Raw genomic sequence first — 26,737 nt, forward strand, 5'->3', positions numbered from 1 at the left:
TAGGAGGTATTCTTAGGCATAATAATGAAAAACCTAATATGACAAATTCATGAACTATGTATGTATTTGACTTCCCATATACATACAGTACTGATGTTAACTACCCATAAAAGCTAGTTTATAAATATTATATTTTTTCATAGAAACGTTTGGTCTAAGCAGTGCCGCTAGAGTCAGATTTATTTCAATGCCACTGAGCGATCAATTGCTTCTACTCTAAATAAACTGTAAAATTACCCAATCTACTCTTTGTATTATTGAACGAAATATATTACAGTTGTCAACTCTGGATTTCACATGGGCTGGTTCTTCGCGATGCTTCTAGAACTCAGTCCAGCAAAATTAGAGGAAAAGACTTTAGGTTTTTGCTTAGCCCTCTGCCCTCCCTTGCTACCCACCCCGCCTGCATTTTGAGTGACTTGTTTTCAGCATGAATTCATGGTTTGAGTCCACTCAGAGCAGAATGTCACTTACCAAAAGGAAATAATTGCACCGTATTTCCCTCACTTTAATTTAACTCAGAGCTGTTTTCAGTAACTCTTTTAATCAAAATTCAAGCATGATCTTTACCTTTCTGTACTTTTCACAGAAAAATCAAAAACGTCTCACTTTTGAGTCCCGCAAATGACATGTTGTGTGGAAAGGACTGCAATCCATGTAGCAGGCTTGTTTTATTTGCTTGCAGACATGGGGCTCAAAGTCCAGCGCTACTTTGGGGATCTGCTGACAGTGCCTTTAAACAGTTTTTGTTGTCAGCTTCTGGTAGCATTCTAGCTCTCCTTGAATTTAAAGAGGTCGGTTTGGAGAAACAGCTTCCACTGCTCAGCTGTGGAGGTGAGACAGGACCCGCTGAGGAGAAAGTGTGGTCAGGCTCGACGCACACTGAATGTGACGTAGTAAAAGGGACCCTTTCCTCCCTTTGAAGATTTTCCTAAAAACGGTTGTTTGGGCTCCTCTTGGAGCGCGCCTGTTCGTCCTCGATGGCCTTTCATAAACTCCTGGATCAAGTCGGAGGGCTGGGCAGATTCCAGATCCTGCAGCTCATTTTCTCGTGTGTCTGCAGCCTCGTAGCGTACAGTCATGTTCCGCTGGAGAACTTCACTGCAGCCGTGCCTGATCACCGCTGCTGGGTCCACATCCTCGACAATGACACCGTCTCTGCTAACAGCACCAGGATGCTCAGGCGGGATGCCCTCCTGCGAATCTCCATCCCTCTGGACTCGAACCTGAAGCCGGAGAAGTGTCGTCGCTTTGTTCACCCTCAGTGGCAGCTCCTTCACCTGAATGGAACCTTCTCCAACACGAGCGAGCTGGACACGGAGCCCTGTGTGGACGGCTGGGTGTACGACCGAAGCTCCTTCTCTTCCACCATCGTGATGAAGGTAAGGGGACCCTTCACATGGTCTGGGAGTTTATCACACAGTGACAACAAACATGCTTTAAGCCTTTAGTCATCATGTAGGTGCTCATTCTTCATTCCTTCAGCAAATGCTGATTACTTCTCTAGTAAATGTCAAGCACCTGCATCAACGGTGAGGCTAATGAACTCGAAATCAGACATAACCTTACAATTGTGTGGCTTTTGTTTTTAGGGAGACCAAAGGTCAAGCAAGTACTTTAGGTGATATGTTAACAACATTGTACAAAGTCAGAAATGTTCAGCCTTGCTTGTAAACTAGAAACGTCTGGAAAGTTGATGAAAGGCTGCAAGCACAGATTGTGCCCCAGGACAGCCATGCGGGATCTGTGGTGACATTCTGGCATCAGCACATTTTAAGGCTTCTCATATGATTGCACTCTGTAGCTAAGCTCGAGAACCACTTAGCATGGAAGAAAAGAAGGCATTAATGCAGCTAACAGGTTCAGAGGAGGCTTCCTATCAGAAGTTATATTTAAGCTGAGATCTGAATAACAAAGTAACAAAGGTTGGCTAATGTGAAAATGAGAAGCTGGAGAGGAAGAGGGGGCCTAATATAAAGAAACTTCCCAAAGTCGTTTAAGCTGTTTCAATCAGATTTCTACTGAGGGGTCATAAGCAGCTGTGAAGCTCTGATGTAATGATGTCCTTCTCTTCCAGTGGGACCTGGTGTGTCAATCTCAGCCACTGAATTCAATGTCCAAATTCTCATTCTTGGTTGGAATGCTGATGGGAAGCATCATGTCTGGTCATTTATCAGACAGGTGAGTGTCTCTGGATCATGGCTCTATCTTTACTCTGGGGTATTTTCATGCGTTCATGAATCGTTCTTCCATTAAGAAACATTTATTACAAATTATACTGTCCTGGGGTCTCCTAGGCCTCCAGGGACCTAGAAACACAAATGGAGAATCACAGTCAGCGTAGTGAGTGCTGTTTGGTTGGCTGTGAGCTTTATGCACAGGATATAGAAACAGCATCTCTGTTCAACATGGTGGCATTTTAGGACAGGATTTGGACAGGAGGTGCCACAACATGTAGTTTAGAAATATGTTACCTGTGGGAACAGAGAAGAAGATGTATTATAACACAGATCCATAGAACAACATTTCAGGCCATGGCCAGGAGGCCACTTCAGTCCCTCCTGGGCCCTGGGAGGCTAATGCTCATGGATTTTCAGAGCATGGTCCTCTCGTCCCTGGTTCTCAAGAGCGATGGGGAGACATTCCTATTAAACTTGTGGCGTCCATAGCAATGTCTCTTAGTGGTTTATAGAAAAATCATTTTGGTAACCTTAATTTTTGTTCTTGAAAACACAGCTTTTTAAAGGTAAGTTTTTCAACCACTGAAACTGCTGTCGCCAATTATGGTTTTAGAAATCGGAGCGCCCTAGGCCTAGCAGCACTATTTCCGAATCAGAGAGCCGACCACTGCCACCACCCAAACGCGTCTCCCCTGAGGCGCATGGGGAATTAAGGGGCGCCTCACCGCCTACCAGCGTCACGTGATCTGTCATCTCAGCTGCAAACTGTGAGCTCTGAAGGTATGACAGTCACTGTAACTTATAAAAGTGTTCAGGGTCAGCGTGTTCATTCCTGACAGTTCTTTAACACAAAACTATCCACCTTGCAGCAATAAAAATAAAACCATAGGTTTATGGCTGATGGATTTTCGAAAAAGGTGCCAAGATTATTCAGTGGGTAAACATAGCCCCTTCAACGAATGAATGGTGCTGTGACAGCCGGATATGCACAAGCAAAAGAATGAAACTGGACCTTTAACAAATATTAACGCAAAATGGATTAATGACTTAAATAGAAGAGCTAAAACCATAAAAGCCTTAGAAGAAAACATAGTAGGGTGAATCTACGTGACTTTGAGTTTGGCAATGGATTCTTAGATATGACGTCAAAGTATGAGTAACGAAAGGAAATATAGATAGATTGGACTTCATCAAAATTAAAAACTGTACATCAAAGAATCAATAAAGCAAATGAAGCAAATGAAAAGATAGTCTATGTAATGGGAGATAATATTCCCAAATTATATATATGGCATAAAGGTGGGCAAATAGATCAATTTGATAGGGTTTAATATCCAGAATATATATATTAAAAAAACTCCCACAACTAAACAATAAAAAGGCAAAGAATCGCATTTTTAAATGGACAAAGGGCTTGAATATACATATCTTGAAAAATATATAGAAATGTTACATAACCACATGAAAAAGTGCTTAATATGTTCTTAAAAATGCAAGTCAAGTCTACAACCATGCCACCCTTAACACACCCGATCCCATCTGATCTCAGAAGCTAAGCACGGTCAGGCCTGGTTAGCACTTGGTTGGGAGACCACCTAGGAAGACTGGGTACTACAGGTGGTAAAAAAAAAAAAAGCAAATCAAAACCAGAATAAAATGCCACTCCACACTTAATGGGGTACATATAATGATGATGATGATGATGATGATGATGATGATGATGATGATATGGAAAAGAACATGTATTCATGAGAATGTAGAGAAATTGGAACTTTTGTACATTGCTTATGGGAAAGTAGAATGGTACAGCCAATGCAAAAAACACTTTGGAAATTCTTCAGAAAGTTAAATTTAGAGAAACCTTATGAGCCAGCAATTCCATTGCTAGGTATAAAACCAAAATAATTGAAAACGAGGATTCAAATAGACACTTACACAACATCGTTGCAGCATTACTCAAAATAACCAAAGGTCGAAACAACCCAAGTGTTCATCAACAGATGAATAAATAAAATGTGTTATGTACATGGAAAATTTTTCAGCCATAAAAAGAAATAAATTTCTGATTTGACTACAACATAAATGAACCATGATAGCATCATGCAAAGTAAAATAAGACAGACGAAAGAGGACAAATATTGTATGATTCCACCTACACGAAATATCTAAAACAGGCAAATTTGTAAAGAAGAAGATAGAATAGAAATACTGGAGGCTGGGGGAAAGAGGATTGAGGAGTTATCACCTAATGGGTACAGAATTTTTGTTGAAGATCTTGAAAAGTTTTGACAGTGATGATGGTTGCACAAAATTGTGAATGCAATCAATAACAGTGATTTCTACACTTAAAGTGGTTAAAGTGGAAAATTATGTTCAATATGTTATACTGAAATTAAAGAGAAACACAGTAGGACAAGAAGACAAACTACAGACAGGGAAATATACTTCCAAAAGACATTTCTGAAAAAGGAGTGGTGTAAAAAAAAAAAAACCATACAAAAAAACGCTTAAAATTCAACAATAAGAGAATGAATAACCCAATTAAACATGGGCAAAAGACTTGAGCAGACACGTCACCAAAGAAGGTATACAAATGACAAATAAACAGGTGAAAAAAATGCTTGACAACATATATCACTAGGGAACTGCAAATTAAAACAATGATGCTACTGCATACCTATTAGAATGGTAAGAAAACAGAAACAAAAACAAAGACGTCGACCACACTAAATGCTGATGAAGATGGGGAGCAGCGGGAATGCTCACTCATTGCCAGCGAGATCATGCAATGATACAGCCACTTTGGAAGACGTTTTGGCAGTTCCTTGTCAAATCAAGCGTACTTTTGCCATAAAATCTAGCAATCGTGCTCCCTGGTGTTTACCCAAGGAGTTGAAACTTACATTCACACAAAGCCTGCACACGAATATTTATAGCAGCTTTATTCATAACAGCCAAAACTTGGAAGCAACCAAAATATCCGTTAGTAGGTGAATGGATAAATAAACTGTGGTCCCTCCGGACAATGGAATATTATTCAATTCTAAAAAGAAAGGGACTATCAAACCATGAAACGACATGGAGAAACCTTAGAGACTTACTAACAAATGAAAGAAGCCAATATGAAGAGGCTATATCCTGTATGATTCCAACTATATGTCGTTCTAGAAAAGTCAAAACTAAGGGTACGTAAAAGGATAAGTGTTGGCAGGGAGAGAGAGGGATGGATAGGCGGAGCACGGAGATATTTTAGGGCAGTGAAACTACTCCGTATGACACCGTAATGGCGGGTACGTGGCGTTATGCATTTGTTGAAACCCACAGAATACACGGAATACAGAACACACAGAGGGTACCCCGATGCACACCGTGGACGTCGAGGGGTAATGATGTGTCGTCGCGGGTTTATCGCTGTACCAAGTGTGCTGCTTGGGTGCAGACCGCTGTAGACGGGGATGCTGTTCAGGAGTGGGGAAGGCGAGAGGGGTGGCGGAAAGCCCCTGACCGTCTGCTCAGTATTGCAGTCGACCTAAAACTGCTCTAAACGACAAAATCTATTTTTTTTTAAAGCCACGAAAATTACTTTAGAAGGAGAAAGAAAAGAAAAAAAAAAAAAAGAACACCTGGCTCACAGAGCATAAAATGATCATTTTCTGGCCCCGTGCAGGAAGTATTTGCTAGCTCCTGGTATAGTAGCGCTCTAGTCTCTTTGTTCATGTTTCTTAAATAATTATTTCTCTCTGTCGTCATCTTCTACAACTTCTATTGCTGTCTTCAGATATTCTCTCTCTCGTGTCTCTGTCCGCATGGCCGTTAAGCCCATCCGGTGAACTTTTTTTTGTGTCAGAAATTGTACTGTTTCAGCTCTAGGATTTCATTTATTTTAGTTTATTTGTATCACTGTCTCTGCTGAGAGTGTCTTTTTATAAGCTGTGCTTTTCATATATTAAAATTATATTTTATCTGTGTCTTTGAGGATAGTTATATAACCACTTTAAAACTTTTGTTGGTTAGTTTCAAAATTTGTTTCATCTCAGGAGTTTAGAAAGATTTCCATTATCTTGGGAACAAGTTCCATTTTCTTGGTTTTTCACATACCGGAAGAGCTCGAATTATATCTTGAAAATTATAAATGTTAAGTTGTGAAGATTCTATTTTTTATTATCATTCATCAATAATACCGATTCCTTCATTTTAGCAAGTAATTTTCACGCCTGAGATTGAACTAAAAACTGTTTCTTATGTAGCAGTTTCTGGGCTCAGTTCCAGGCCTTTATTTCCAGAACCAGAGACGTACCCATCAGAGACTTTTAAAAAGAGTATCACGATAGAATATTTTGAACCTCCTTCTCGAGCCTTCTTTGATAACTAACTGGGAGAGCTAGAGTCTTGGTAGGAAAACCATTTAAGAGGCTATCAAAATAGTGTTTAGGAAAGACGGTGGAAGTTTGAATCAGGAAGATGCCAAATGATACCAAGGAGCGGGATTTGGGACATGGTTTGTAGGTAGATGCGCTAGGACTTCCTGATGGTTCCAGATTTTTTAAGGAGGCTTTGGTGTGGCACATAGAGAATTAAGGATGCTATCTGGATCTGCAGCCTGAGCAAATGGATGAAAGATGATACCACTTTGAAAGATGAGGGAAGCTAGGGAATGAAGCACATGTAGAGGAGAAAGTTAAGACTTCTGTTCTGGACATAATAAGTCAGAATGCCTATTAGTCATTTAGTAGGAGATGTCAAGTCAAGGAAGACAATGAATATGGACTTGCTTGGAAACAATCTGCCCAAATATAACCCTTAGCCAGGGTGATACGCAGCTAATAAATACCCAAGGAGTCATTGTCGCATAACCCTCCCACTAAAGGAGAAGATATGGCCTAACAGAAAGACTCTAAGTGACCGCTCACACATCAAGGTCAACATCCATTATGATTGGTCAGTGCCCGTGTTGTACTGGTTGTTAAATATTTTGAGTACACCTCTGCCATTAGAAGAACACCTCTTTCGTTTAAAACTCAAAAAAAAAAAAATCAGTCTCATACTTTTTCCTCATACTTTTACTCTTTTCATGTGTTGAAAAATTATAAATGTTCAGCTATATATAAAGCAATTAGAAAGCAGTGGCCATGGACTTCTCAGACAAACTGGACTTCTCTTTACCTGCAGTGCAGGGGAGAGAGCCTCGCTGGTGTACCCTTGTGGAAACTGGTCGTGTAGACCCCTGGGGAAGATGGCAGAGGCTGCAGACATGGACTGTGGAAATCCGGACAACTACCTGAGCAATGTGCTCACAGTTCTGTGCTAAGGAGACACCTGTCTGCGCTCAGGCAAACTCAGCATCAGTTCCTAGAATCCCTTCCCTCTGCACGGTCAGCACAATAGCTCAGCTTCCATTGCTCCCTTAGTGACCAATCATCTCATTTGCCGGGACGTTCCCGGCTTAATTAGTAATAACATCCATTCTTGGTCTCAAAAGTATCCTGAGTGCAAAATAAGAGAGAGGACCCCTGCCTCTCAGGGTTTGGAGAAAAGTAATCATTGCTGGCACATTCAAGCACTTTGATGATGAAGAAAGAATTTATCAGAAACTCTTGATCTGGTATGCTGACCTTGAGAATATACAGAATTTCATGAGATGATCTTCTGCTTAGCCTCCTTCAGGATCATAGATACATTCAACAGTTGGGGCGGAGAAGAGAAATGGATGAGCCATAGCACAGAAGCTGTGTCCCGTGGCTCTTTACCCACTGCTGGTAACTACAGTCCTTCCCTACACCTACCTCATATTGAAATGACTCTGAAAGCCACGAGCAAATAAAATGCAAAATGTACTTTACTTTCAATCTTTTATTATTTTCTGATCCCCACCCCCCGCAATATGCTCATGGTAAAAAATTAGAACATAGATACAAATTTTTAAAGATCTTTAAAATCATTCATAATTCACATTCTGTAAGATAACTGACCTAGACTCTTCAAAAAAAAAAAAAAAGCAATGTCATGAGAAAAATAAGAGTGATCAATCATCCTTGATTTTAATAGCTTAACAAAAACATGACAATCATATGTAATGTGTAACTACTAGAGCATGGATGGAAACAAGAAAAATAACATCTGGAAAGACATTTTGCAGCGCTTTGTGGCAATTTGAATATGGTCTGAGGGCTGAAGGTGAAATTATTGTTAGTTTTCTTAGGTGTGATGATAGAGTTGTAATAATATAGGAGACTGCCCTTATTTTTAATATACGCATGGTAAAAAAAATTCAGGAGTGGTGCGCCATGTGGTCTATAACTGCCATTCAAATGGTTCAACACAAAAAGTTTTCGTATGTGGTGTGTGTGTTTGCACACACAAAGAAATAAAGCAAATATAGAAAAATGTTATCTAGTGATGGATCTGGTTAAGATCTATACCAGTGTTCGTTATACTGTTTATTTTATTTAAACTTTCGTATTTGACGATTTTCAAAATAAAGTATTGGGAAGAAATTCATCCAAGTAGAAACCAACATTAACATCATATTATATTTACATACATCAAAAATATATGTTTCAAATAAAATTGGGGGAAAGTGTACATGTAATTTTGTAACCTCTTTTGATATGGTGTTTATAGGTGCGTGTAGCATTTTCTTTTCAAATCAAACATTTTTTCAAATAAATTTTAGAAATGTATATGAAAAAAAGAAATAATTCAAAACCTCTCTGGTTATCTTCATCAGACGTCATTATAAAAAATCAATAGTCCTGAGTTGACCAAGGTAGCTAGTTACAGCAAGAACCCAAGAATCTGACTGTTACGGTCACCCCTGTTGTCTGGGTCAGGTGGCACCCATCCTCCAGGCAGTAGCTCAGGCCACCAGCACCTTTCATTGTGTGACCTTTTCATCTGCCCATTCTTTTGTTTCTAGCCATGTTGTCAGAGAGATGAGCAGAATCAAAGTAGACCTTAGGCGGACGGGCCATGAATTCCTGTCAAGTCTATATGTATGCATGTTTTCACTTCTTCTTCACGCCCCAATTCCATTTCCCCGTCCTCCCAATATAGAAGTTATTAGATATTATTTAAATGTTATTATTTCATTCTTTTTCTTTTGCACACCCACCACTATGGTTTTGATGTACCTACACATCTCCATAGATGCTTCTAGCTCATTTTTCTCTTTGCTGCACAGTGCTTCACAGTGGAGATTCGTTATGAAGCTCCTAATCCATTTTTTGGTGATGAACGACAAGATCGTCGCCAAGACGTCTGCCCCTCTAGATCACACTACATCGAACAACTTCATATGTGACTTTTCCCTGAGAGAATGTACAGGAAATATCTTTATATGTAGCTGTTTTTGTTTTGACTGGCCAGGCTTTCCAAAAACTGTCGCTCCATCGTTTCATTAATCATAGCACTTCTTTATATAGATTCTATTCCATTTTAAAGTGAAATACAAATTTAGAAATAAGGCATATGTTACATAACTACTCAGAATAGAAAAGATGTCACAGCCATATTATAATGTAGCCATTCTGTAAGAGTGGGAAAAATTGTGGAGCATTTGCCAAATCCCACTGTTTGTCCCCTGGTGTCACTGGCCACATAGAATCAGCACAGGCCATTTTATCCAAGTTGTCTAGAAAAAGAGCCTCTTTCCCAAAAACCTGTGAAACACAGAATTCCCTTCCACCTTTTTTCAACCTTCTCCTTCTCTGTTTCTTCATGCTCATCTCATCTGATCTTTTCCTCCGAGAATCTTCTCTAAGTTCCTCTGCCTGGGTTGTGGCTCCCTCGGACCCTATCCTAGGGAAGAACATTGTCCAAGACCATAAAGCCAGACTCAGCAGAGAGGGCCTTTTATGCAACCCATCAGCATCATTGATGTATCATTCCATGAATGCTCCTTTCACACCCGTTTATCCATGGCCTTCATGGTCCTAGATTCCCAAGTGTAGATTTAGACCCTATGTCAGTCAGCTCAGGCCACCATAACAAAATACCATATACTAGTGGCTTAAGCAACAGGAACTTACTTTCTCAGGTTCTAGAGATTGGAAAGTCCCAGGTCAAAGTGCAGCGTGATTCTGTTCCTGGCGAGAGCTCTCTTCCTGGTTTAAAGACGGCTGCCTTCTTGCTGTCTTTACGGTAGAGAGAGAGGGACAGCGATCTCTCTGGTGTCTCTTCTTGTAAGGGCCCCAGTTCCGTCACGAGGGCCCCACCTCACGACCTCATCAAGACCCCATAACCTCTTCAAAGCCCCATCTTCAATAACATTTCATTGGGTATTAAGACTACAATATAGGAATTTGGGGGAACACAATTCAATCCATAGCAGATCTCTCGTGTTCTAGATACTATACAGTATCCACTATGTTACATGCATATGTTGGTATAAGAGACATTTGTGATGTGTTAAAATTTCCAATAGAGTACTCTCTCCTTATCCACAGCGCACACATTCTAAGATCCTAGTGGATGCCTGAAACTGTGGATAGCACCAATTCCTGGATATACCATTTTGTTTTTCTAGACATACATACCTATGATAAAGTTTAAGTTATAAATTAGGCGAAGTAAGAGTTTATCGAGAACTAATAAAATAGGACAATTATGACAACATATGGGAATGAAATTATGTGAACGTGGCATTATTAAATAAAATAAGGGTCACTTGAACACAATCATTGCAATGCCATGACCATCAGCCTGATAACTAAGCTGGATATTAAACGACTAAAGAGAGTATACAGTGTGGATACACAGGACAAAGGGTGATTCACATCCTATCCGGGATGGAGTGAGATGGTGAGAGATTTCATCCTGCTGCTCAGAACGACAAGCGGTTTCAAACTTATGAGTTGTTTATTTCTGGAATTGTCCATTTCATATTTTCGAACTGCAGTTGATTGTGGATAACTGAAACCATACAAAGTAAAACCATGGATAAAGGAGGACCACTGTCTTGCGGGCTGTCTTATATGGTTTCAACTGGTCTTAAAGATATACTGGTAACAGACTGGAGAAGAAACTGTTACACTCAGTATCTATTTACAAACAGCAGGGTCGCTTCTGAGATCTATTGTTGATTTTTTAAGATTTCAAGTACAAAGTTTCACTTATTAAAACAACTCGTAAATTTCCAAATGTGTCTTTCTTTTTCATAGTTTTTACAACAGGTCATTAATATTCCCATATCTAACCTGTTTCTGTTTCTCAGGTTTGGGAGGAAGCTAATTCTCAGATGGTGTTTCCTCCAGCTCGCCATTTCTGAAACCTGTGTAATCTTTGCTCCCAATCTCCTCATTTACTGCTTACTACGCTTCTTGGCTGGCTTTTCTACCCCGAGCATCCTGGCCAATAATTCTTTGCTTAGTAAGTAACGACTTTGGATCTCTGACATTTTCCAATCCCTAATTTTGACTTTGAAATTCCAACTTTCTTTGAAGTGAAAGTCCTGTTTGTGTTTTCTCTCAGTTATAGAATGGACAATACCCCAATTCCAAGCCATGGGAATGACGATGGCGTTATGTGCTGCTTCTGTGGGGACGATAATTCTGGGAGGACTGGCTTTTGTCATTCGAGACTGGCGCATCCTTCAGCTAGTGCTTTCTGCACCATTATTTGTCCTTTTTTTTGCCTCAAGGTATAAGGTGTCTTTCTTCCTCTGTCTTTGAGGGTTCTGGGATGCAAGGTACATGGAACCAGGACACAAATTCTGTTTGGTCTATAGTCAAAACTGAGCATGTGCTCTACTAATCTGTACCATATGTACAATTTAAGAAGCAGAACAGGTAATATCAAGGACAGATCATATCAAGGACACTTGGTTAAATTTGAATTTTAGATAAACAAGTTTTTTTTTTTTTTTTGTATAACATTCCAAATATTTGCATGGTGCACAGTTACTCTAAAAATTATTTGTTGTCTATATAAAATTCCTATTTATCTGAGAGTTCTGTATTTTTGTTTACTAACCTAATAAAATACAAGGTGTTTCATTAAAGTAAAACTTCAAATAAACAACAAATACTTTTTAGTGTAAGCATGTCTAAAATATTGCATGGGACATAATTATATTCAAGAGTTCCTCATATTCACTGTTTAACTGAATTCAGATTTAACTAGGAACCCTATTTTTATTTGCTAAAACTGGTACTATGCCCTTGAATAAGAGGGGGGCCCATAGGACTCCTTTATATTCCCAGCAGTGAAGGTATACTTACCGCATGAATCAGTCATCCTCACAGTTTCCTAGTTATGGGACAAGAGAACACAAATTAACATTTCCTGGTATGACGAAACAAGAGGTAGGCGTTAGATGGGAGGGCGGAGGCATTTCAGAATAAAGGGTGTGTGGGAAATGAGCAAGCGAGAGTTGGTTGCACCTCTGTCTTCTTCTTTGACCAGATGGCTGGCAGAGTCTGCTCGGTGGCTGATTATCACCAACAAACCCGAAGAGGGCTTAAAGGAACTCAGAAAAGCTGCACGCAGGAATGGAATCAAGAATGCTGAAGACACCCTAACCATGGAGGTGAACAGGAAAGAGATTTGGTTATGGGATGCAGGGAAGACATGACCTGACACATACACACGCTAGTTGGTGTCCACAAGATGAGTAAAGGGTGGGAACGCAGGCCTTCTTACCTAACTTCTCAATGGCCGTCGGCATTGAGTTAACATTAAGAGAGAATGTTCTGTTACTGAAAGGGTCGGTCACAGGTATTTCACTCAACAAAGGCAGATATCACTTAGTATTTATAATTGTAAAGATCGTATAGAGTTCGCTTAGCAAAAATGCCCTCAAGATTCATCTATGTTTTAGCAAATGGCAGGATTTCCATCTTCTCTATGGTTGAATAATATCCTATTGTATGTATCTACCACATTTTCTTTTCCTTTTTTAAAATATGGCCTTTATTATGTTGAGGTATGTTCCCTCTATTCCCACTTTGCTGAGAGTTTTTATCATAAATGGATGTGGATTTTGTCAGATGCTTTTTCTGCATCTATTGCTATGATCATATGATTTTTATACTTCATTTTGTTTATGTGGTATATCATGTTAATTGTTTTGTGGAAATGAACCAACCTTGCATTCCAGGAATAAATCCCACTTTATCACGGTGTATCTTTTTCATATATTGCTGAATTCGGTTTGCTAATATTTCGTTGAGGGTTTTTGCATCTACGTTCAGCAGATATATCGGCCGATGATTTTTTTTTTTTTTTTTTTTTGCAATGTCTTTATCTGGTTTTGGAATCAGTGTAGTGTGTAATGGCCTCATGAAATGAGCTTGAAAGGCTTCCCACCTCTTAAAGTTTTCGGAACAGTTTGAGAAGGATGGATGTTAATCCTTATTTGAACATTTGGTAAAATTTACCTGGGAAGCCATTAGGTCCAGGACTTTTTGTTTGTTGGAAGTTTTTTGATTACTGATTTGATTTTGTTAGTAGCAATCGGTCTGTTCAGATTTCCTGTTTCTTCTTGACTTCGTTTTGGAAGATTGTATGTCTCTAGGAATGTATCTATTTCTTCCAGATTGTCCAGTTCATTGGCACATAACCGTTCATAGTATTTTCTTATAATTCTTTGCATTTCTGTGGTGCCATTTGTCCTGTCTCCTCTTTCGTTTCTGATTTTATATATTTGAGTCCTCTCTTTTTTTCTTGGTGAATCTGGTTAAAGATTTATCAGTTTTGTTTATCTTTTCAAAGAACCAGCTCTTGGTTTCATTGATCTTTTGTGGGTTTTTTTTTTTTTAGACTATGTTTTGTTTATTTTCACTCTCGTCTTTAATGTTTCCTTCCTTCTACTCACTTTGGGCTTTGTTTGCTGTTCTTTTTCTAGTTCCTTTAGGTGTAAGTTTAGATTGTTTATTTGAGACTTTTTTCTTGTTTCTTGAGGGAGACCTGTATTACTATGAATTTCCCTCTTAGGGATGATTTTGGGTTGTTTTCATTTGTCTCAAGATACCTTTTTTTTCTTCTTTGATCTATTTGGTTAACCCACTTACTGTTTAGTAGCATGTTATTTAGCCTTCATGTGTACGTATGTTTTTCAGGGTTTTGTTTTGTTTTTTTCCTTGTAATTGATTTCTAGTTTCTTATCATTGTGGTTGGATAAGATCCTTGATATGATTTCAGCCTTCTTAAATTTAGTGAGACTTGTTTTATGCTCTAACACATGGTCTATCTTTGAAAATGTTCCATGTGCACCTTGAGAAGAATGTATTCTGCTGTTTTGGGGTAAAATGTTCTAAAAATATCAATTAAATCCTTCTAGTCCAATGTGTCATTTCAGGCCACTGTTTCCCTGATAATTTTATGTGTGGAAGATCTATCTATTGATGTCAATGGGGTTTTATGACTGCATTACTGTCAAATCTCTCTCTTTATATTCATCATTATTTGTTTTATATATTTACGTGCTCATATGTTAGAAGCATAAATGTTTACAAGGGTTATATCCTCTTGTGAGATCGATCCCTTTATCATTATGAAATGTCCTTCTTTGTCTTTTATTATAGCCTTTGCTTTAAAGTCTATTTTGTGTGATATAAATATTGATACTCAAACTTTTTAAAATTTCCATTTGCATGAAATATCTCTTTCCATCCCTTTACTTTCAGTCTGTGTATGTCTTTTGATCTGAAGTGGGTCTCTTGTAGACAGCACATGTATGGGTCTTGTTTTCTTATGTCTTTTTACTGGAGCACTTAATCCATTTACATTTAAAGTGATTATTGATAGGTATGCCATTATATTATTCGTATTTATATTATTTTTCCTCCTCCTCCTTTTTAAAGAAGTCCCATTAACATTTTTTGTAATACTGGTTTGGTGGTGATGAACTCCTTTAGCCTTTTCTTGTCTGAGGAGCTCTTTATATCTCCTCCAATTTTAAATGTTAGCCTTGCTGGTAGAGTATTCTTGGTTGTAGGTCCCTGCTTTTCATCACTTTAAATATTTCATGCTAATCCCTTCTGGTCTGCAAAGTTTCTGTTCAGAAACTGGCTGACAGTCGTATGGGAGCTTCCTTGTACATAACTAGCTGCCTTTTTCTTGCTGCTTTTAAGATTCTCTCTTTGTCTTTAACTTCTGACATTTTAATTATGATGAGTCTTGGTGTGGGCCTATTTTGATTCATCTTGTTTAGGACTCTGTGTTTCTTAGGCTTGGATGTCTATTTCCTTTGCCGGGTTAGGGAAGTTTTCCATCATTATTTCTTCAAATACGTTTTCAATCTTTTGCTTTTTCTCTTATCCTTCTGTTACCCCTATGACGTGAATGTTGCTACACTTGATGTTGACCCAGATAACTAGCCTCATTTAAAAAAAAAAAAAACAACCTTCCAAAAGCATGAGTCCAATATTTTCTACTCAAGGTGGTTCTGCAACTGAAAGAAAATTCTTTTTTTTAAATTTTATTAAAATTATTGACGTTACATTGGTTAATAAGATTTTATGGGTTTCAAGTGTACAATTCTGTAATACGTCATTTGATTATTGCACTGTGTACTCACCACCCAAAGTCAAGTCTCCTTCTTTTATCATCTATTTGACTCCTATTACCTTCTTCTACCTCCTCCATACCTCCCTTTTCCTCTAGTAACAACCATGTTGTTGTCTGTGTCTATGAGGGTTTTTTTGTTTGTTTCGTTTTCTGGTCTTATTTGTTTATTTGTTGCTTTCTGTTTTATATCCCACGTATGAGTGAAATCATATGATTCTTGAATTTTTCCATTTGACTTATTTCACTTAGCATGATATTCTTAATATCCATCTATGTTGTTGCAAATGGCAATCTTTCATTTTTCTTATGTCTGAGTAATATTCCATTGTATATACATACCACATCTTCTTTATCCAGTCATCCATTGAAGGACACAATCAAGGACAACTCAATTGAATCCTATACCTATTTGTTGAATAATCATGTTACACAAAGGCCTTAAGTATTGTGGGAGATAGAGATAAACCAGATGAAGCACCTATCCTCAAGGACCTTACTGTCAAATGTATAGGAAAAAGAACATATACGAATAACCACTTGACAAGGGGGGTTGTTTGTTATCAGGGAAGCTCCAGATCTTCAGTCCATTTGGTCTAACCATTCAGAGAGAGCACACTTGCATAGGACCCTGTTCACATGCTCTAGTTGATAGAATAAATTTTGTTCCAACTATAGTTTTTCTAAGTTGGTTTGAAACCCAAAGGGGCTGCTGATGACTAAGGAAGATGCATTCTTCACCAACACAGGATTGGGATGAACCTAAAGTCAGACCGTCCTTTACTCTACATCATCCCAGAGACATCACAAAAGTTTCTTAAAAAGATTTTGTAATAATTCTAAGGAAATGTTCTTTTTTTTCTGAGACAAACGGGTTTTCTGTGAAGGACAGCCCACTGAGACCCAAGCTCAGCTCCCAGGTCTTTCATGCCCAGCCAGCATAAACGGAGCTGTGGACCATTAATCCACGTAACTGCATTTGATTTCCTTCCTGATCTGCGGATCTAACATGCACTTCCTTTCTGAGGCTTGACTCTCATGTTCGATTGTGTCCTTGTTGCTACCTAATTTCCCCAAGACTTCATTAACCCCTAATCGGCCTTTCATACTACTTTTATACCTGTCAATACATCTTTTTTTAAAAAAATCATTACTCATTGTTTTTTTCTTTAAAAAATTTAATTAGAGTCAACATACATTACATTAGTTTCAGGTGTACAACATAGTGATTAGGCATTTAAAGAACTTATGAAGTGATCACCCTGATAAATATAGTACCAATCTGAGATCATACATAGTTATCACAATATTATCGACTATATTCCCTATGCTGTGCCTTACATCCCTATGACTATTTTGTAACTACCAATTTGTACTTCTTAATTCCTTCCCCTTTTTTACCCACCTCCGACCCCCCTCTCATCTGGCAACCATCAAAATGTCCTTTGTATCTATGAATTTGTTTGTTTTGTTTGTTGATTTTGTTCCTTGGATTCCACATGTAAGTGAAATCACATGGCATTTGTTTTTCTCTGTCTGACTTACTCCACTCAGCATAGTACCCTCTAGTTTCATCCATGTCATTGCAGATGGAAAGATTTTGTTCTTTTTCCTGGCTGAGTAATATTCTATTGTATATATGTACCACCTCTTCTTTATCCATTCATCCATTGATGGACACCCAGGTTGCCTCCACATCTTGGCTGTTGTAAACAATGTGTCAATGTATCTTTAATGTCCATATTTTCCACTCAATGTAACAGTAAGTGGTCTATGTTGTCCACACTCCTGGGCCTCAAAAATAGTACCTACTATTTTTTGACAATGAAACAATTACTCATTGTTGTCGTTGAAGGTTTTGAGGTCCGCCATGCAGGAGGAGCTGGAGGCAGCAAAGAGCAAACCTTCTGCGTGTGACATGTTTCGCATACCCAGCATTCGGAAAAGGCTCTGTCTCCTGTCCTTTGTGAGGTAGGCTTCGCGCCGTGCGTGAGGAATGTTAAAATAGTGGAGACATGAATCTATTCCTTATCAAAGGGTGTAACACATGTGGGGACAGGTATGGAGATAACACATGAGGAAGTCATAAAGATAATCGCTACGTTTAGAGATAGTCAGAGGGTTATAAAAAAGACTGACCCGGAACTAATTGCACAGTGAAGAATGTTGTTTGTCACATCAGCCTACCAGGCTCATCACGGGAAACTGAGGCTGAGGACTGCCACCATGTACAGCCTTTGGCTTTGAGTTTCTTCACTTCTTTACCTCCCTGTTCAGGGAGGTAAAATTACCAGCAGTAAGGTGCATAGACGCATACAGCTCTATAAATATTTACGCATGTAAATATTGCAACTGTCACTCAAATCGGGGTATAGAAAAAACTATAAAACCTTAGAAGGTGTCATTATATATCTTCAAGAACAACGCCCACCACCTCCCCAAAAACTTAATGACGATTACAACCTCCATCATCATGCAATATTTTATGACAGTTTGAAAAATTATTTCCATGCAAAAACGTATTCTACAAACCTGACATGCCTTTATTCTTTAATGCCAGCTGCCAGCTGCCCGGCAGATAGTATCTGTTATTGTCATTTGCATAACCTTGGCCCCGAACCTTATGACATCTGTCTTTCATCTTTGTTCACCGCAGATTTGTAAACTATATGTCCTTTTATGGCCTGACTCTCCACCTCCAGCACCTGGGGACCAATGTCTTCCTGTTCCAGATTTTCTTTGGCGTCGTCACCCTCCTGGCCAATTATATTGCACTCTTGGCACTGAATCACCTGGGCCGTCGCATGAGCCAGATCCTCTTCATGCTCCTGCTGGGACTCTTCTTTCTGTCCATCATATTTGTGCCTCAAGGTGAGGAAAGAGCACAGGTCGAAGAAAGGCAATCCCTCCCCTGCGCCCCCTCCTCCCAACCTCCCCCTCTTCCCCATGGAATGTACTTACACCTGCGGAGGTTAAAAGGAGAAGTGGAATGTGGTTCTAAGGATTTTCCCCAAAACCGGTCTGAGGATTTTGCCATTGAGTGGCCAGGAGAGAGTCAGAGGTCAGTAAATGTTGATTCGGACATATGGTTGTCTTTATCAGAGCTGTGAAATACCTGTTAATAGGTGTCATTTATTCCTGACCATTTCTCTAAGCGAGCCAAAGATCACCTCCCCTTTGGCCAGTCACACTTGTAAATCACAATATTGTGCCCATTATATGTAATTGTGTCTCATGCGAGGACACAGTACTGTCATTTCTTCTGCTGGGCTCTCTTATTACTACAATGTCAGTTCCAATTTCTCCCCTGATTTCAGTGAACTCCTTATATTAGTTCACCATCACTGCAGTCCTGGTTTAGGGAAGTCTTCTTGACTTCACGGAAATAAAAATCTCTTGTCTTCAAGCAGGGAAGTGTACGGTGGGAGCAAGGAGGCATCATCAGTCAGTTAAAGCCTCTCTTAGAATCGGCTTCACCAAATTAAATCATCAGCTGTAATGACTAGGGGAACCGCGGCGGCCGGCACATTTCACCTGACCCCGGCATAGTGACGCGTCGCACAGGACCCCAGATTGGTGGGCTTCTATCTCGCCCTGAATGTCGGCAATGATGACAGTTCTCTGCCTTCCAACAGAGCTCACTCCAATGTCATAACAATTTCATGAGATTTTTTTTTTTAATTGGGTAGAAAAAGGACTCTCTGAAGCTTCCTTTCAGAGGTCTCCAAAGTTTAACTATTTCTTTTCTTTAATATGGGTCCATAGTCTTGAATCTTCAAATATTATTCTAGATCAAGCTCCTCTCCAGCTTATCCATCAACACGAGACCCATTCTTTTATTACTCTCTATGGCAGTACCAGTCCTATGCACCCAGGTTTTACACTCTTTGAGGACATCGACGAGTCTTACATCCCTCAGTGATTGCTCATATGACAGTGCTACCTTATTCATGAAAGAGGAGACACCAGGCAGAATAAATCAAAGCAAATTCTTGCCGGATTCACATTCTCCTCTCTGTCTTTGGCAAATTCCCGATATGCAGGGAGAGTCGATGCAATAACTCATTTTTTTGGTCCTCTCTTTACGCCGTTCTTGTTGGATAAATCCCATCTCTCGGCTATCGGTCTCTGCATATGCTGTGCCTCTGTGCTTTCTCTATGATGTATTATTTCACGTGTGCAAACATCTTCAATGGTGCCTTTTTCACTGATCGTCCTGGGGTGGTGAGTCCATCAGCACGGATGTCCTGAGTCTTGCTGGTCTCCCTCTCCAGAAATGCAGACCCTGCGTTTGGCTCTGTCAACGCTGGGAGTAGGATTTTCTTCCGCCTCCTTCCTGTGTTCTTTCGCCCACGGAAACGAGCTAATGCCCACCGTAATCAGGTACGCAACCTCACTGATGCGCTATGGGGAACAAAACAGACCTTTCCCAGCTAATTAACCCTCACAGTGTTAAGAAAGGTTGATTAGTTGTCAAAAGCAAACGATTACAATAACGACAACAATTCGTAGGCAAAGTTTATTTACAGCCGACTTTTGCCAGGCACCGGGTTCAGTCCATTAATGTGTTATCTTAGATATTCTACCAAACCACCAGATGCTATGGGTAAGAACGTATTTCAAATAATGAAAATATGTCTTCATGCACTTGTGTACAAGGGAAAAAAATATAAACAAATAAGAGAGCATATTTGAAAAGTTAGAGTACATCATCAACCTTCGTATATTTAAACACTGCTGTGGTATCTCCCACAATGAAAGCAAAATAATAAATCACAAATTACATGTGTGGATTTTTACCAGGTTATTTTTCTTACTGTTGTTTCCACTCCAAGGGGAACAGCCTCGGGGATCGCCACGATTGTTGGTAATTTTGGAGCAGCCCTGACCTCCCTCTTGATGATCCTAACGGTATATTCTCCCCACCTGCCCTGGACCATCTTGGCGGTCTTCTCCATCCTGGCTGGCCTCCTTGTCATCCTCCTTCCTGAAACCAGGAACAGGCCTCTGCCTGACTCCCTCCAGGATGTGGAAAATGAGTAAGTGTAAACTCCCCGGCTGTCCCATAGGGCGAGCCGTGTGCTCTAGGTCTGGGAGGAGGAAGACAAACCACGAGCGAAACTACTGTCCCCCCTAGGCAGGCTGAGACCTAGACAATCTCTGTGTGGTCAGAGCCTTGGCTTTCTTTACAGCCTCATCCCTCCCCAAGTGGCCTCAGATTCGCCAAAGGCTCCTAGGTCACACAGACCAGCTGTGTGCAGTGTGCACTAGCAGGTTTCACAGTGAAGAGGCCAAAACGAGGTGCCCTAGTGTGACATACACACCCCTGAAGGTATTTCACAAACACGTACGGATCCAAACACTAGATTCTCATCCCTCAGACCCTGGTAGCCCTCAATTCAGTCGCTGAGCTGGTCCACGTGAGTCTGTGGACAGTCCTGGTCACTGAAGAATTTGAGGGAGATCAGGGAGCTCCCCTCCCACAGAGGACAATGTATCTCAGAGGAAGGAGTCCTGTTCGGCAGCCTTTGAGATTTATAGCATCTGGTTTTCGCTGGGAATGGAAGGAAAAGAGGAAAAGGAGGGGCCGTTATTGGTGTTTTAAATGATCAAAATTGGTTTAAACTTTTGTATACTTTCCTCACCTTTTCCAAATCCATTTGGCCAGTGCCTTGGTGGTGAGAGCTGAAACTCTCAAAGCTGCCTGTCGGGATTCTGCTCTGGGAGCTTGGTCCTTTGTTTCAGAAGATTTACTCACACCCTCAGGCTCCTTGTTTCTACCTCAGTTTGTTGGCAAAGGATGCCCTAAAGAAGGAGGGCATTCTTATTTGATGTCTTTTTATTTTCCTCTTTGTTCATTTTTTTTCCATTGTATTTTTAATAGGAAAAAGGGCTCGAGAAAAGCAAAGCAGGAAGATATTTCCATAAAAGTGACACGGTTTTAAGGAATTCCAGGAACTAACTGCCGATTTCAGAGCAAAATAAAGGAAAATCCCGAGATAATTCCTAGATACTGAAAAAAAAGTAAAATAAATAAAGAAAAATACGCAATGGAGAAAATGGATTCTTTTTTACAATTGTGGAACTCAATTACTAAATATAAAATACCTATGATTAATCATGATAAGAAATGTGAAGAAAACCGTAATATTTTAGAAAGACTCAGAATATCTGTATAATTGTAGTTAACTAGCATGTTTCTGGATAGAAAGTTTGGATAGTACCAAAAATAACCAATTCTTCCCTCAATTAATTGGTAGAATAATTGAGGTAGTAATTACAAGTAAAAACCACATACTTTTGGAAGAATTTGAAAAAGTTACAAATGTGTTTACAAATTAAAAATAAATGAGACGATTCAAAAAAGAAGGATCATGGAGGGAGAAGGCTAATGTATGTTTTTACCATTTTGACAATTGCAACTGGAATCGATTCTATCACACAGAAATTATTACAGTTGCAATAATCAAAATAGTAATAACAGACACATTTACATGTCGCAGGAAGTCCAGAAACAAACCAGAGTAGATGTTAATACTTCATAGCTACTTCTGGCATCATAAATCCATGGGTGAAATAAAGAATTATGCAACAAAAAGCATAATGAGCTATTTAAAAATAAATGACTAAGAATGTGAGTTCATACCCTATACCAAAAAATATTCTATTTTAATAGAAAGTTACATGGAAAAATATAAACCATACTTTTCAATAGAAAAAGTATTAGCTACGAGATCTTGGGATAAAAGAGGTTCTCAATGGTAAAACAAATGCCAGACATTTAGAGACAGGTAGATTTGAATAATACTCATTTTGAAACTCTGTTGAGCAAAACCTTAACAACTTATTGGAGAAAACTAGAAAAATATTCACCAAAATGATGAAAGCAGTTAATTTTTAGTGGCGGACTTTTAAGTGATTGATGCTTTCTTCTTTGTAAGTTTCTATACTCAAAGTTTAATAAGGAATGTGTAAAATTCCAAAATTGTGTAAGAGGTGATAAGTGAAAGGAGAAATGACAAAATAAACAGTTTTCAAAATGTATTTCTAATACGTGGAATTCTTATAAATATCTACCTGTTTTGACCTTTAGCTTAGTGTAACTGACTAAAGCCTGACTTACTGTAGGCCCACAGGGTCCACACTCACAAAATGATTATTTCTCCATTCCCTGCATGTATAATGGAAGGAATATACTTAGAGGTTTGCAGAACCCTCACATTGGTTCCTTGGCCTGTGGGGTAAGAGCTTGCAGAGTGGAAAAGGCCAAGCGCAAACTGGAAAACAACCGTTACCTCCCTCCCAAGATAATCACCAGAAATCACAGCGCGTTCCCGGTGGGTAGCAGAGGTTATTGCACCCTTTGAGACCTACAGCACCCAGGGGTCGTCATTTCTGTCGCGTCCCCCTTGCGTTATCTGTAGGGCTAGACTTAATTCCACTCAGGTCTGTCCCCGCAAACAACGGCGCGATCTCAGAGAATGAGGGGGGCGGACTACCACACATAGAACCAGAAGTTAGACCCAATTAGAGCTCCCTGCCACAATGGGTGGTATCTTCACCTGATCAAAGGCTCTCTGGTGGACCTTCGAGGCACCTCAAAGGCATGAGCAGTCATTCTCTAGAGCAGCAGGATCTGAAGCCCAAAAGGAAGCCAAAGAAAACAATGTGATTTCAAGTATAACTTAAAGTGCGACCTCAAGGTGAAGAGCAGGAGAACAAAGGCTCTGAGTGGCAAGTAGTGGAGCTGGCAAACCAGCTCCTTTTCACGGGGGCAAATCCTGGTGGCAGGCTCCGCGTCAAGCAACGTCAGGCGCTGGCATGAGAGGGTCGTTCGTGATACTCGCGAGCAAAGCTGGGAAAGCCAACAAATGATTGTAGTAAAGTCAGTGGAAAATATAAAAATGAAAGCGCCACCAAGCCAAAAAAAAAAAGAAACGTAGGGACTCAGAAAATTATTGCAGAGGAAAAGAAGAACATCATTGGGCATTTCTGGAAACTAGACATCTTTGTTGCTTCCATTAAGCGATCCTTTGGCTTATGCCAGAAGACTCTGTATTTAATGCAAAGAGAAACATAATTTAAAATAAGATGTGGAATGCTAAGACTATATCATTAAAAACGTATCTAAAAGGCCTGGGGTATTTAGGAGTGTTACATGTTGTATTTTTTTATATGGAATAATATAATATTTTAAAGGAAGAACTGATACATTTTATGTTTTCTCCAGCCTCAAATACACACACACTATCACATCTCCAATCCCTGGGGATTCAGGTATCCCTGCCTTTAAATAGTAGATTCAAAACAAACAATGAAAACACAGTGACTTGAAAGATAAAGAACCTGAACTTGAATTACTTCAATTATCTCATTTGATGTGGCCACTCGGAGTCTTCTCTGCATTTCAAATTTAAAACAGTAAAACAGAACACAAACCGTGAGATGTAAATTTTGTTTGGTAAGCAAACATTTCATTTTATATATGTAATACTTTTTTGAAACCGAATATTTTTAAATTGAAATTTACAGTGTTAAGAGATGAACTCTTTTAAAATTAAGGAAAATGAGGAAACAGAATGTTATATCAGTGGAACAGTTTAGTAGTTGCCTAGATTGTACCTTTTGCTGATGTTTCTTTCCTCTTTTTTAATTCATTTACTGGAAAAATAATTATAAAATATTATTATATCAGGCTGTGAGCAAAGGATCAAAGTTCAAAGTGTAAGGTAGAATAAAAACTATTAAGCAAATAGTTACGCTTTTTAGTATTTTATTTTAGTCTATTTTTTTTAATTGCGTGGGTATGTATACGAAGTTTAATAAAAATTTTTTGACTGTCTACTCTGGCTATTATTATTTGTTTCATCGATTATTACTGAAAATAATTTTGACATGATAGAGGGTGAAGGGCTTAAAATATGACCTATTCCAGGTGACAAATAGGCTAGATTCTGCGCCACCGCCACCATCACCACCCCCATCACCACCCCGGCTAAAATTGGGGAACTGAGCAGGAGGAACCCATGGACCAGTCCCGATGGGAGGTTTTATCAGCTGACAGCATTCTAGTCCAGATGTTCCCCTACCACAAAGGTAAGGAAGCAACAGGGCAGAGGCGGCTCAATGCCCGGAAGGGGATGATGACAAACCCCAGCCTCTCCAGGCCTCAAATAGGCCAAGAGAACAGCTAAGACCTGGAAGCCTGAAGGAGTTTCAGAATCTCAGGAGGGTGCACCCTAGTGGAAGGTGGTGGAAACTACACCCTCGGGAACCGAGCAAGGATCACCGGATGCCAGAAAGAGACCCACGACAGTCTCAGAGCACCACAGGATGAGTTCCCCTGGGCAGATCGATGCAAGCAAGCATCAGAGAGGGGTGGTAGACCAGACTCCACCCTCCACCCAGGTCACTTAGGGTCCATCCTGGGGCAAAAGAAAGAGAAGGAAATCCTCTGAAATGGCGCGATCGACTCCTGAAATGCCTGAGTGTATCAGTGCTCTCTGCCATCGGGCAGCACTGGGACTCTAAACAGAAGGGAAGTTCTACTTTTTTCTAAGGTACATATTTGCACAGTTACTTGGCTTAACAGAAAATTCCGCTGCAACTTTCGTATCGGTGAATAAAACCCAAACACCCCTACAGCGGAAATCACTTTCATATTTGCCAAGCAGCTCACACTGACAGCATCCATGGAGGACAGGCAATACCGAGGGCGTCTCCTCAGAGGCTGAACTTCTCAAGGAGTCTTTTCTTTATTGTTGAATGGCCAGACCCTGACACAGTGCCCAGAAAACGGTAGGTGTGGTGGAAACTGCTAGGTGCTGCCCACACGTGTGGTGTGCTGCCCGCTCCCCGTTGTCATCGGGACTGAGGGGTGAATTCCTCCAGCTGCTAGGAGTGTGGCCGGCTGTCAGCTGTCAGCTGAGTCATTCTCTGGGTGGGTCACCCCCGCGTCCTTGGCAGCCTGTAGCCGCAGGCTATAAATGGAGAGCTGTGAAGGCCCACTGTCTTGCCTGGTACGAGACAATCCTGCAGGGCAGTCGCAGCTCGCAAGCTCCCGGCCGTGGGTCTGGGCGGAAGGGTCAGTTTTTGTGCAGCTGAGCACATTCTGGGGCTCGTTGGAAGGAAAAAGAGCAAAGATCCAAGATCACAAGCTTCGTGGTGGTCTTTTGCTGTTTCTGTCCACCCGGCTCCCTTACTTCCTTCTTTGCCGTAATCACGTGGTTCTGGAAAGTTGGCACAACCTGTTATTTTGAAGCCGATGTCAGGAAGCCCTAAACCCAGCTGTACTCTCCTCTACTCCGGGATTGGATGGTCACTTAAACCAGTACCTTTCTCACCTTGCTCGAGCTGTACACAACTGAGTTAGTTTTGTTGCGTTGTCCAGCCTTTGCCACCAAGAGGCTGGCTCAGCGAGACCCGCTTTCTGAGCCGGCCTTGCAGAGTAGTCCCGGGAATGAGCCCCCGAAAGGCAGCATCGTCAATGACCTGTACGCAGTTATTAGAGCTCCGTGTTCCTAGTGCCCTGCTCAAACTGTCCTTGACGTTATGCATCTTTGTGCCTTAAGTACCCTCTTCCCCTGTGTATCTCCTGAGTTCGTTCTAAAGCAGCTCTTGACCTTATTCTGTCAAGTGGAGACTTGTCAAGGAGTTCTAAACGTCTTCCCACTTGCGGCACTGGATAAGGCTGGCTGAGCGGGGCAGCTGGTCCCGGGGCCGCAGAGTCTGTAATGGAGACGACAAACCGCAGGGTGAGTGAGGGTCCTGAGCATCGGAAACAAGGTCCGGAAGTGTGCGGCACTCCTCGCCTGTCGCTACCACGTCGTCGTCGTTATTTCATTCCCATCGGCCGTGGGCAGGGCATGTCCGCCACAGCTCCCACTCTAGCAGACGCCTCCCCAGCTGCAGCCGTGACAGCGGGTGGCTCGATGACATTATTGGCGGAAGAGAGGCTTCTCTGCTGCTGCTGCTAAGTGCGGAAGCCGCTGCCCAGGAAAGTCCAGTGAAGCCACGGGTTCCCTGTCTTTCTGACCCAGAACTTCCCGCTGTCG

General features: G+C 40.5%; 1 protein-coding gene across 1 annotated transcript; it reads left to right on the forward strand.

The window, feature by feature from the left end:
- The first annotated feature begins 721 nt into the window (after positions 1-721).
- LOC107497112 (solute carrier family 22 member 9) lies at positions 722-23,617 on the forward strand. Its single transcript, XM_016118610.2, has 10 exons — positions 722-1,382; positions 2,078-2,181; positions 11,392-11,546; positions 11,649-11,817; positions 12,582-12,705; positions 17,539-17,654; positions 18,340-18,554; positions 19,958-20,066; positions 20,519-20,722; positions 21,568-23,617. Exons 1-10 carry the CDS (start codon positions 981-983, stop codon positions 21,626-21,628), a joined length of 1,659 nt encoding a protein of 552 aa, XP_015974096.2. The 5' UTR covers positions 722-980; the 3' UTR covers positions 21,629-23,617.
- The last annotated feature ends 3,120 nt before the right edge of the window (positions 23,618-26,737 follow it).

The sequence above is a fragment of the Rousettus aegyptiacus genome, unplaced genomic scaffold, assembly GCF_014176215.1.
Source record: "Rousettus aegyptiacus isolate mRouAeg1 unplaced genomic scaffold, mRouAeg1.p scaffold_m13_p_5, whole genome shotgun sequence".
Taxonomy (NCBI): domain Eukaryota; kingdom Metazoa; phylum Chordata; class Mammalia; order Chiroptera; family Pteropodidae; genus Rousettus; species Rousettus aegyptiacus.